We start from the raw sequence: 12,777 nt of genomic DNA on the forward strand, positions 1-12,777 counted from the left end.
TCTCTGTCATCCTCTTGGTCCAGTATAGTAGTGATGAAATGATGATGCTGATAAACTTGAATTCTTATTATTTGCCAAAGATGTAGCCTAATATTTGAATTTACTTGGATTATTTTCTACATCCTCATAGTAACCTTATGGTGTAGGGTACCATTTCACAGATGTGGAAATTGAGGTTTAGGCAGGCTTGGTAACTTAACCAAGATCACTCAGGTAGTAAGTAGTGTAACTGAAATTCAAGACAGTGTAGTCTATATTGCAGCATCCTCTCTGTCTGTCTGTCCTACATTTAACCCTTATCTGTTGTTCAGTTGCCAAGTCGTGTCCAACTATTTGTGACCCCATGGACTGCAGCATGCCAGGATTCCTTGTCCCTCACCATCTCGTGGAGTTTGCCCAAGTTCATGTCCATCGCATTAGTGATGCCATCCAACCATCTCATCCTCTGTCATCCCTTCTCCTTCTTCAATCTTTCCCAACATCAGGGTCTTTTCCAAGGAGTCACTATTCACATCAGGTGGCCAAAGTATTAGAGCTTTAGCTTCAGCATCAGTCTTTCCAATGAATATGCAATGATTTCCTTTAGGATTGACGGTTTGATCTCCTTGCTGTCCAAGGGACTTTTAAGAGTATTCTCCAGCACCACAGTTTGAAAGCATCAATTCTTTGGCGCTCAGCCTTCTTCATGGTCCAAATCTCACATCCGCACATGACTACTGGAAAGACCATAGCCTTGACTATACAGACCTTTGTTGGCAAAGTGATGTCTTTGCTTTTTAACACACTGTCTAGGTTTGTCATAGCTCTTGTCTGAAGTGAAAGTAGCTCAGTCATGTCTGACTCTGCAACCCCATGGACTATACAGTCCATGGAATTTTCCAGGCCAAAATACTGGAGTGGGTTGCCATTTCCTTCTCCAGGGGATCTTCCCAACTCAGGGATAGAACCCAGCTCTTGTCTAGGCTACCCCTTTTTCTGGATTCCGGGGGAGATTGCAGGTGAGCCAGGGAGCTTGAGTACCGGATGGTTCGTGCAGAAGGAGACTGGAATGTTCTCTGCCTCACCCTAGAGCAGGCTTGTCTGAGTGGCTGGAATTTCAGTCTCCCTTGTATGGTGACAGATGCCCATCAGTACATTTCTTGTTTCTTGACTGTCTAAACTTCTCTTATAATGATATTTCCTTAGCTGTGTTCCATTAATGTATCTTATTTCTTAGACACCTATTGGTCTCCTTGCTTAGTTCTGTGAGATACTGTCTAGTACTTTGGGTATAGTGGAAATCTCCTATTTTCACTGGTGAATCATCACTCAAAAGCTCCAGATTGATATGCCAAGAGCTAGTTGTCTTATAGCCAATTTGTGGACTGGCTAGTTTGCTGAAAGTATTTGTTTCAACTTTTTAAACTGACTGCTATTCATTTTGTCTTTATAGCAGCACTTTGTTACAGTCAATTTGTTTTTGCTTCTGCTTCCTGCTGCAGCGACAGCTGTAGACTTGGAAGACGACCGAGAGTCACAAGAATATAGATACAGGTATAGATAGTATGGGCTTCCCTGATTGCTCAGTTGGTAAAGAATCCGCCAGCAATGCAGGAAACCCCAGTTCGATTCCTGGGTTGGGAAGATCCGCTGGAGAAGGGATAGGCTACCCACTCCAGTATTCTTGGGCTTCCCTTGTGGCTCAGCTGGTAAAGAATCCGCCTGCAATGTGGGAGACCTGGGTTTGTTCAATCCCCGGGTTGGGAAGATCTGCTGGAGAAGGGAATGGCTACCCACTCCAGTATTCTGGCCTGGAGAATTCCAGGGACTCTATAGTCCATGGGGTTGCAGAGAGTCAGACACGACAGAGTGACTTTCACTTTCATGTAGATAGTATGAATATGAAGAATTCTTATGAATGCTCATTTATACTAATGTTCCTTAATATAATCTTAATATATTAACAGGCTTCCCAGGTGGTGCCAGTGGTATAGAACCCGCCTGCCAATGCAGGAGACGTAAGAGAGAGGGGTTCAATCCCTGGGTTGGCAAGATTCCCTGGAGGAGGACATGGCACCACACTCCAGTATTCTTGCCTGGAGAATCCCATGGACAGAGAATCCATGGGTTTGCAAAGAGTCAGCCACGACAAAGTGACTTAGCATGCATGCAATGTATTAACAAAGAATATGTGTATAGGAAATCCACCTGTATTCTTGAGACTGTGGTATTTGAATATATTCTTCTTGTGACCTGCAGTCTTGGTCTCTGGCTTTCTCTCTCACTCTCTTTCCTTTTCTGTCTTTGCTGCTGCTATACAGATCTTCACCTTCACATCAACCATCTCAAATGACTAAAGGAATAAGTACATATGGACAACTACTCCGCTCCTCATCCATTTATCCTTCTTCCGATTAGATTCCACTTCAGAGGATGATATTTTCTGAGCTTACACACAAAATCTAGTACCCTTGACGTCTTTGACTCTCAGGGCTTTGCTGCAGGATACACGCAGAAGGAAGAGGAGGACTTCCTAGTGGGGTGTACATGCAGACTGTATGTGTTCTCACATCAGCAGTAGTTTGGGGTGCAAAGGAGGGCAGCCAGGTAACATTTTGTATTAGCTTTTTTTTTTCAATACGTTTGAGTTTTAAAAAGTTGTTATTTAAACCCAAGGACTGAACATTCAAGTCAATATGGAGAACTAGAGCTGAAATCATGTACTTATTGTCGGTGACATGGACAAAACCTAAAAGTTCCTTCCATAATTGCTTGTTTCATAAATGATGCTGAGTTGATATTGAGTCAACATGAATGAGACAATTTACACTGACTCAGTTGCTGTGTGGACTGGAAATAGCAACTAGCTCAGTAAAGGTATCATTAAATCTAACACTTGTCTCTTCACCTTCCCATCCCACCTCCTGTCTGCTTCCCACCCCATGCCCAACACTTTTTTCCAGTGTAAATTGGGAGCTTTGGTTTTTTGGTTTTTTTTTTTTTTTTAATTCAAATGGATAAATTTTATTTCTTTTTTTTCCTTTTTTTTAAATTGAAGGATAATTACAATACTGTGTTGGTTTCTGCCAAACATCAACTCGAACTAGCCAGCCGTAGGTATACCTGTGTCCCCTCCCTCTGGAGCCTCCCTCCCGCCTCCTGCCTCATCCCAGCCCTCTACGTTGTCACAGAGCCCCAGTTTGAGTTCCCCGAGTCTGGCTGTTTTACATGTGTTAGTGTATATGTTTCCACGCTGCACTTTCCAGGGAGCTTTAGTTTTGGTTCTGCTTGTATGTGTGTCTGTGTGTGTCCGTGTATGTACCCACACATGCAGCGATAAAGCACTGTGTATTCAATGCTTTGTTCTGTTGTGTGGAACTCTTCCGGTGCAAATCGGCTCCAGACAGAACCAGTTTATGCAGTCATGGAGTCTAAGGATCCTGAGTGACTTGCAGAACTCTTGCTCAGGCCAGGATCTAAATATCGGCAGAATTTCTCTCCCTACTCTCGTTACCCGTTTCTCGCTGCAGACTGACTTTCTCCACAAAGTGAAAAACACACAACATATGGCTCCAGAGTTGAACCTTTCATAGCTTCAGCCACTAGAGACAGATACTTACTCTAAATCCTGGGGTTGAGGAAGGGAATTTCAGGCCTTCTGACTCTCACCCAGGTGGTGGGGTTATGTGAGAACTCTGAGTAGCTCACGGAGTGGGTTTGGGGAGAGTGGACTTTTATAAGGAGGAGGAGGCCCTGTTCCCAGAAGAACAGGGTGGTGGCCTCCTCTAGGTTCCTCGAAGCCTAGGTGTCTGCCGCCGGCGGGCTTGCACATTCCTGAGGATTTACCACGAATCTGAATGTCTATTTTAAATCCCTTGGCTGACTTAACTGTAATCTTAGATTTTTTGTTTTTCCTTCCGGCTTCTTGTTAACTACAAGTTTTAATTATAATTATTCTTCAGCTGGCATGTTCTAGCACTTCTTACTCATTTGTCAAATTGAGCTTAACACAATCAAAAAGTCCAGGGAAAGACCCCATCTTTGAGACAGCAGAAGGGTGAACTGTCATTTTTGTAATCCACAGTCTTTGTTGCCATGATTATGTTCAGCTCCTCTTTGGTCGCTCTGTGTAGTTAGAAGCAGTAAGACTGCTCTTTAGTGACTATTTGGAGGCATCGCACAGGTGAAAGTCTTTTTTTTCTATCTCCATTCAGGTAAGCCATCCTAATCCTAAGGAAAAGAAAACTGGGCTTTGACTGCCGCACTTTGTGTTTTAAGATTTAAGTTGGTTTCCAACAGATAACTACCTGGAATTCATTAAAAATAAAGTTCTTGGTCGTCTTTTCTGTCCTTTGCAGAATTTTATTTCCTCCGAGCTCTCAGTATCTGGCTCCAGCCTTGTCTTTTGCCACAATGTAGGATTAAATGAGTAGGATCTGCAGTCCAGCTCGGGCCCCAGATGATTGTTGTTTCCATGGAAACAGTTGAAGGCCTCTCAATTAAAACTGCCCCTGCAGGCTGGGGAATCTAAAAGTATGAAAATGAGTTTGTCTGAGAAGCCAAATTCTCATATTCCAAATTAAACCCAGAGAGGACAGTGCCCCAGGAATCTACTGACAGTTGGGATTGCACTTTTTTTTGCCTTTAAGGGAGGGAATGTCTTGGTGTTTCAGGCCCAGGTGTGTATGCGTGTTGGGGGGCGGGGGGTTTGCTTGTTTTGCTGAATTCCCCAGATAACTGTCCCTGTTATCCATGGAGCTCTTTGTGTACAGCCATGGATCACCAAAGAGTGTTTGGGAACAATCTGATCTTTGCTCAGACTTTGGTGTGAATCACAAAACAACAAGCCCATTAAACATGAATGAAATCATAGAATGGTCTTAAAGTTGGAAGGAACCTAAAGGTCAGTAAGTCCCTATTTCCCCTTCACTTTGAGAATCCCTCCTGGAGCCCTGCTGACGGAGGTTCACAGCTTTGACTCCCCCGTGAGGGGGAGCGCCCCCATAAAGGGAAGCCCTGGTTTCTCAGGCAGCCTTCTCCAACCCATGACTGGAGACCTGCTGGCCTTCAAAAGGTCTCTTTATACTGGAACTGACATCTCTTTACTGTCTCTTCCAGCCTTGGTGCCAGGTAAATTGAATCTACTTCTCCTGTAATTAAGTTGACTTTATAAAGTGTAAGAATGTTATCATATAGCCCCAAAGCCCTCTCCTCTTCTGGCTGAGTGGGTCCAAAACATCACAACCTGAAGTATCAACACCTATGTTTATAGGCATTCTGAGGGGAGAGGTTGATTTCTCCCCATTGCGTGACCCTCACCACTTAACCATCACTTAGATTTTGTCTGACTTCTCTAGCAATTTTTTTTCCCCTCAGCATCGTTTGTGTAGGTGGAGAATTGATTATGGTATTTCTGTGTGTTCCTTTTTCCCTGTGCAGTACTCATAGTTCAGAACTTGGAACTCTAAGAAACACAAGATTGGATCAAACCATTGGTCTATGCAGTTTCATGAAGGGTGTGGTTGTCTTGTATGATGTCACCCCAGACATTAGTGAATACACCCTACATTCCTAAGTGTTTAATAATTCCTCAGCCCTTCATTTGTGACTTTATTTAAACCCTGGCCTTTTTCATAAGGTTTAATTGAACCTTGTAAGAGTCCTTTATGCCTCATGTGTACTATTATTAATATTCTATTATTGTCCTTAAGGTGACCCCTGCCCACCCCCGCCCCCCACAAGAAACAAAAACCTTACAAACAAACTCTCTTGTTCAGTGTTGCTACAACCTTCAGTTCAGTTCAGTTCAGTCGCTCAGTCGTGTCCGACTCTTTGCGACCCCATGAATCGCAGCACGCCAGGCCTCCCTGTCCATCACCAACTCCCGGAGTTTACTCACACTCATGTCCATCGAGTCAGTGATGCCATCCAGCCATCTCATCCTCTGTCGTCCCCTTGTCCTCCTGCCCCCAAGCCCTCCCAGCATCAGGGTCTTTCCCAATGAGTCAACTCTTCGCATGAGGTGGCCAAAGTATTAGAGTTTCAGCTTCAACGTCAGTCCTTCCAATGAACACCCAGGACTGATCTCCTTTAGGATGGACTGGTTGGATCTCCTTGCAGTCCAAGGGACTCTCAGGAGTCTCCAACACCACAGTTCAAAAGCATCAATTTTTCGGCGCTCAGCTTTCTTCACAGTCTAACTCTCACATCCGTACATGAGCACTGGAAAAACCATAGCCTTGACCAGACGGACCTTTGTTGGCAAAGTAATGTCTCTGCTTTTTAATATGCTGTCTAGGTTGGTCATAACTTTCCTTCCAAGGAGTAAGCATCTTTTAATTTCATGGCTGCAGTCACCATCTGCAGTAATTTTGGGGCCCCCAAAAATAAAGTCTGACACTGTTTCCACTGTCTCCCCCTCTATTTCCCATGAGGTGATGGGACCAGATGCCATGATCTCAGTTTTCTGAATGTTGAGCTTTAAGCCAAAACGGGTTAAAACATAAAAACCCTAAACTCTGGTGTTGATTAGTGCTGACTGAGAAGTGCTGGGAAGCAAATACATAGCTTCCATTTGGTAGACAAGGATTATTGAAGTAGGTATTCTGTTCTGGTTCTAAAAAATCAATAGCTGTGAGATCTTCAGCAAGCCACCAGACCTCTCTGTTTCCATTTTCCTCAAGTATAAAAGGAGATGATTGCTTCCTATTCTTCCAGGTTATTGGGAATGCTTTGAAAACAAATTGTTTAATTTTAAAGGCTTTATAGCAAACTATACCATGGTACTCTGGGGGTATTTTGAGAGCTCAAAACAAATTTAATAAGATAAAAAAATATTGATGATATTGGATATTTAAGACTGACAAACTTTCATGGTTTCAAAATAACAGTAGCTGGCCTCTGTAAGAATGAATATTAAATATATACCTTCCATTATAGAGAAAAAAAATCTCATATAATTTCTAACATAGATTCTGGGTACTATTTGATGTGGTATCACACTTAAGGATAAGAAAAGATTTCAGTAAAGTAGTGGTATTATTTGTGGAGAGATGAAATTACTCTGGGTTCTTTTGGCAGGAGAATAAACAGGTTGCAAGCTGGGGAATAGCCTTTGATTTGTAAGTCATTTAAATCCCAGTCCTTAAAAAAAGGGGAGTAAGGAAATACCCTAGTAACTCAACATGGGTAGGCCATCAGTACACACCACCCAAGTGGGCTGTGGGGATCTGAGCTCGGTGAGGTCTCCTGAAAGTTCAACGGTAGGCCTGAGGTGAGTTTTTCTCTGGAAAACTTTTAGGGTCTTGGGGCTGGGGCTGGCTGCCATTGTTAGATTTAACATGTTAGCAGCTCTACCCTTACTTCCTGAGAAATGCCAAGGGCTCGGAGCTGGCCCTGGTCTGGCATCTGCATGCCTCGGTGCTGTAAGAATGACTCCTTTTGGGTGTTGAAAAGTGTTTTTCCTACACGTCTGTTTTTCACTCAGGACCACTTGTATTTGGAGATACAGAAAGCAAAGGTAACAACCATATCTTTTCCATACAGGGTCTGGTGACAGTTTCTTGGGATCATGTCTTTGCTTTATATAGTTTTACCAAAAATATGAACCCATCTAGACCTTGGAAAGAAAGTAGTTTTTCTTCTCTTTTTCTTTTCTTTTCTCTGTCTATTTGGTAGTGTTTCTTGCCGTGATGTGATGTGATGAGATCACCTGTGAAGTTTTTCCTGGTGTGGGGCGGGGAGAGACCATGGCGGTCATCTTTTGATGCTGGAAAACTGACCCTGCCTCCCAATGCCCTGTTGTGTGTTCTGTCCAATAGGGAGTTCTGTCCAACATCTCTTCCATCACCGATCTCGGCGGCTTTGACCCGGTTTGGCTCTTCCTCGTGGTGGGAGGAGTGATGTTCATCCTGGGATTTGCTGGGTGCATTGGAGCTCTGCGAGAAAACACTTTCCTTCTCAAGTTTGTAAGTACCGTACTCCACTTACACACCGAGAGCCAGACCCTCATCTCACATCAGGCAGACACCCTGTTGAGGCAAGAGCGAGCCACAACCAAAGGCACTGTGTGGCAAGACTGTGGCCTGGGTAATGCTTTTCTTTTAGGAGAGCACTTTAGATACCCACCACCATCCTCCCCTACCCAGGTGCCTGTGTGCTAAGTCACTCAGCTGTATCTGACTCTCTGCGACCCTGTGGACTGTAGCCCACCAGGCTCCTCTGTCCATGGGATTCTCCAGGCAAGAATACTGTGAGTGGGCTGCCATGCCCTCCTCCAGGGGATTTTCTAGACCCAGGGTTTGAACCCATGTCTCTTACGTCTCTTGCATTGGCAGGTGGGTTCTTTATCACTAGCACCAGCTGGGAAGCCCCCTCTGCCCTTGCCTCCTTGATAACATCGGCACCACCCGTGGGGGTTTTGTACATAGATATCACAAGTTTGCAGTCCAGCCCCTAAAATAGCTTTAGGACTAAGGTAGGTCTGTATACATATCTAGTTTTCTTCTTTTGGTTGATTTTTGCCCCCTCTTTTAAGCACATAGTCAGTAGAAAGCTGACTGAGTTTCAGGTAGTTGGTTCAGAGAAGCCAGACATAAGCACAGTGGCTGTGACCTGTCCAGATTAAATCTGTTAAACAGGAGGTTCTGGTGACTATAGAGAAACAGTAAACACACATTTCCTGTGTTCTCTGCTAGGGCAAAGGCCTCCTTTGTGTGACCAGCATAATTTTTAAATGGCTTGCAGGATATTTGGTGTGATCTGTTAGCATGAGTATTTTTGGAGGAGTTTGACTCAGGGGTAGGTAAGTATTAAAAGTCAAGAATGAAAAGGAAAAGCCTCTTCCTTTGGAGATTTCTTCCATAGGAGATCAAAATGGCATGTGCTTCCCTGTGTGTCTCTGAAGTCAGTTTGGTAGAAGTAGTCAGTGGTCAGCGAGTGTGCCTATCTATCTGGAGCTTGGCATTCTGGTGGGTGTCTGTCTCATGGCACAACAGCATCCAGTTCCCTCTCCAAGAACAGAAAAATGAATTAAAAAAAAAAACAACCCACCTTCCCATGGTGAGGGAAGACGGTGGGATAGGAGAGTCCCTGGGCTCCTCCTCTGCTGATGCAGAATTGTCAAGGGACATGTTCACCTCAAACAAGAGCATCTGCCAGAGCTGGTCCCAACAGCCATGCTGCATGGGATTCCCCTCTTAGCACTTTCGCCACGTCTCCTCTGGCATCTTTTCTTTAATTTCCCTAAGAAAAGCAGACTCAGTTTCACCATCTGTGCCCCCAGGCTAACTCACTTTGAATTTGAGCACCTCTGCCTCAGACAAGGTTCTGGAGGCTCTTTAACTTCCAAGTTCATATAACTCAGGCTAACAGGGAAAGCCAAGGATTTCTTGGTCCTGTGTACAATTTAATGAGCGCTTGGTTCCCTGTTCTTTGTATGTAGGTCTGTGTTGCGAGTAAAGACTCTTCCTGCAATGCGAGAGATCTGGGTTCAATCCCTGGGTTGGGAAGATCCCCTGGACAAGGAAATGGCAACCCACTCCAGTATTCTTGCCTGGAGAATCGCTATGGACAGAAGGACCTGGTGGGCTACAGTCCATGGGGTCACAGAGCGTCGGACACGACTGAGTGACTAATCACAGCACACCCACATGTTGCAAGTAGTTTTCCAAGACTTCGTTTGTCTTAAACACACACACACACACTTTATTCTTCACCTAGTCTTGACCTCTGGAGTCCTCAGGAGAGCTTTGTCCTTGCTTGTGACCTACCAACCCACCAGTCTTCTTGGCATGAGATATTTCTAAATGTGTGAGCTCACCTCACTCAGCTTTTCTATAGCCTCAGTGGTCTCAGATCATACTTAACTACTGGCCACTATTTTATCAGTGTTAGTCTCCTTTTCGCTTTTAATGTGATTTACTTGCATATGGTTTAGTTTATAAGGGTAGTATCTTTCATAGATCTGATGATTTTTGTAGTTGAAGATACCAGAGTTAACTGAACAGACAGAAATACATACATTTCTCTAGATAAGCATCTTAATTTACAAAGTCCCACATTGAAAATGAAGAGAACTGTGTTGTTTCTTGTTTGTTTTTTTTTTAAAGACTTGGAGAATATTTTAAATGCCCTCTCTCTCCACTTAGTACAATCAAAACTGGCCTAGAATATGCTTTGAGCAGGAGCTGTGACAGAAGTAGGAAGTAAATGTCAACACGGCTCCAAACAGCCTCAAAGGTCGGATGCCAGAAGGCTAAGAGAGCTGCTGAGGGAAATCCAGGAGCTGGGACTGGAGCTTCCTGGTTGACTGAGGCCCTGAGATGCCTTCTGTGCGTCAGTCTCTGCCCCGTAGGAAATGGGGGAAATTAGCTCACGGTTCCGAGGGAGGCAGATTTCTGCCAAATACTTGAGAAGAATTTTATTTGGACTCAATTTCTGATTATGTATCTTATGATTCATTATGAGAAAACATACCAGAGTGACTGGAAAGTGAACTTGCCTCACCTTGATGGAGGCAAGGACAGACATCTAATTAATACCCTTGCATGACCTCTGGTTTGCGTGTACACACCTGTGAACCAGCTACGGCTTTTCTCATTCCTATAGTGTGTTATCTGTTATATTTACATGTGTAGAGTGCTCCCTGATAAAGGAGGGAGTCGTTTTATGTGGTGGGGTAGGCACTGTGTAAAAGTGATAGGATTTTTTTCCTCTCTTTTTTTCTAGATTGAGGGAAGCTTACTCTGAAATTATTGGCACTACTGATGACTGTTAAGAGCTGTTTAGATTCCTTTTCTGGTGAACTCACCAAGGACAGATAGCCAGGAGCTCTGTGGAACCTGAGGCGCTGAGCTAGAAGGTCTAGAATTGTGGCCTAAACCATGGGGTCCTCGACTTTGGCAGGCCAAAGCCTTTCTTCCTTCCAACCCTCCCTCTAGCCCCTCCTCCCAGCATTTTGGATAAACACTGTCTAATGTGGAAAGACCTGACCCCACAGTCCTCTTTGACCCCCGACCCCAATCACGGAAGACTGTGGGCTCTTTGGGGGCCGGGCTGTGGTCCTACTTGCCCTTGATTCTGCAAGGCCCACCCAGGCCAGGGTCTGCACTCTCGGGGACCATTCAGTTGATGTGTGTTGAATTTAAAAAAGCATTTTTTAAAAAAAATTTTTGTAAGTAAGTTACAAAGCTTCCTTTGCACCCCTCACCAATGTGTTTTCCTCTCCTGAGCGCCTTGCTGTCTGCTCGCTGGATGTGGACACAGCAGCAGCTTCCGCGCCTTTCGCCCTCAGCCTCTCACTGAATGGCAGGAGCCCAGCAGAACGGGTGGCCCCAGCGTCACCCTCTCTTTCCTTGTCACCAGAAGCTTACCCTCTGGTCCTTTACAGCCTCATTTCTCATCATCCGTTTGAGTGAAATAGTTTGCAAAGGGTGAGAATGTGGGGGTGGGAGGAGGTGGAAAGAACCATGGGCGTGAGTGGGATGTAGATATGACTAAGATGAGGCACTTCTGGGTGTTTTTAGATGAAAGGGAGATTTCTCCAGATTTATGGGCAGTGACCGTGTATCCTGCGGTCTCCAACCTTCCTCTTAAATTCTTATTGTCTATGTCAGCCGGAAGTCTTCCTCTGGCTGCGTGTTGATGTTATTTAAAATATTATGAGCCTGGTGCTTTGTGAGGTAAGGCTGGCACGGCTCGCATTCCCAAGAAAGCGCTCAAACCAGTGGTTTCATTTTGTTTTCGTGATGGGAGATGTTTTTTGTGTCACAGCTTACCTCCTCCCCACCCCCTCCTCCCCACCAACTTCCTCTTTGACCTCTTCATCTAAGATGAACCCATCTGCTCTTTTACCCTATGTAGCAGGTGCAAAGGCAAATTAAAAAACGGTGTCCTGAATCCAGAAAAGGAATATATCCCATCCAGAATCAAGGCCACAGTAGCAAATGACAGGCAGTCTTAAAAAATTGGGATAATTTATCTTTCAACATTACAAAAGCTTACCAGAGGTAGGGGCAGGTCATTGTTCAAGTGTCTGACAAGTGCATTAATCAGGAGAAACTCATTAGGCCTTAATGTGGGTCTAATGAGAAATTCCTATTATCCATGTTTGCTTATGGGCTTTGTTGGTTAATTACCAAAATGGAACACCAGAGCCCCTAAAATGTGATTATGAAATGATTTTTAAAAATTCTTTCTTGGAGTGTAATACTCTATTAATGAATCTTAAGAAATTGAAGGTTATCTGCTTTGGGCATGGGTAATAACCCAATATAATTACAAACCTTTTTAGAAGAAACCATTTAACTATATGTGACCAAAAACAGCACTTCTCACTGTTCTCTGTGTGTCTTTTGTTTCAGTTTTCTGTGTTCCTGGGAATTATTTTCTTCCTGGAGCTCACTGCTGGGGTTCTGGCATTTGTTTTCAAAGACTGGATCAAAGACCAGCTGTATTTCTTTATAAACAACAACATCAGAGCATACAGGGATGACATAGATTTGCAGAACCTCATAGACTTCACCCAGGAATATGTAAGTTTAAATTTGGCTTATTTTCAGGTTGAAAGCCTTCTTGGAAGGATGAACCCAATGAATGTTCCTCCTGGCTTCTGTGTCTGCCAGTTGCAACCTACCTCTGACTCTTTTGCATGGTTTTTTCATTTGTTTGCTTGTGTGTTTATTATTTTCTAATTTGCTATATGACTTAGATGATTTGTATCCTAATGGGAAATGTCTGATTTTTCACTTATCTCAGTTTCTACTAAGAACAAAGAAGGAAACTCTTAGGCCAAGAGAT

At 44.0% G+C, this 12,777-nt stretch overlaps 1 protein-coding gene across 4 annotated transcripts in view; it reads left to right on the plus strand.

The window, feature by feature from the left end:
- Positions 1–12,777, plus strand: part of TSPAN5 (tetraspanin 5) — a 178,445-nt gene that overhangs the window by 158,237 nt on the left and 7,431 nt on the right. For 3 of the 4 annotated variants that reach the window (XM_043871160.1, XM_043871161.1, XM_043871162.1), the window contains 2 exons: positions 7,800–7,946; positions 12,342–12,512. In XM_043871160.1, coding sequence (XP_043727095.1) covers positions 7,800–7,946; positions 12,342–12,512 — 318 coding nt within the window. The remainder of the gene's footprint in view (positions 1–7,799; positions 7,947–12,341; positions 12,513–12,777) is intronic. The other variant, XM_043871163.1, reaches the window with a different exon arrangement.

The sequence above is a fragment of the Cervus elaphus genome, chromosome 17 (assembly GCF_910594005.1).
Source record: "Cervus elaphus chromosome 17, mCerEla1.1, whole genome shotgun sequence".
In the NCBI taxonomy this organism is placed as follows: domain Eukaryota; kingdom Metazoa; phylum Chordata; class Mammalia; order Artiodactyla; family Cervidae; genus Cervus; species Cervus elaphus.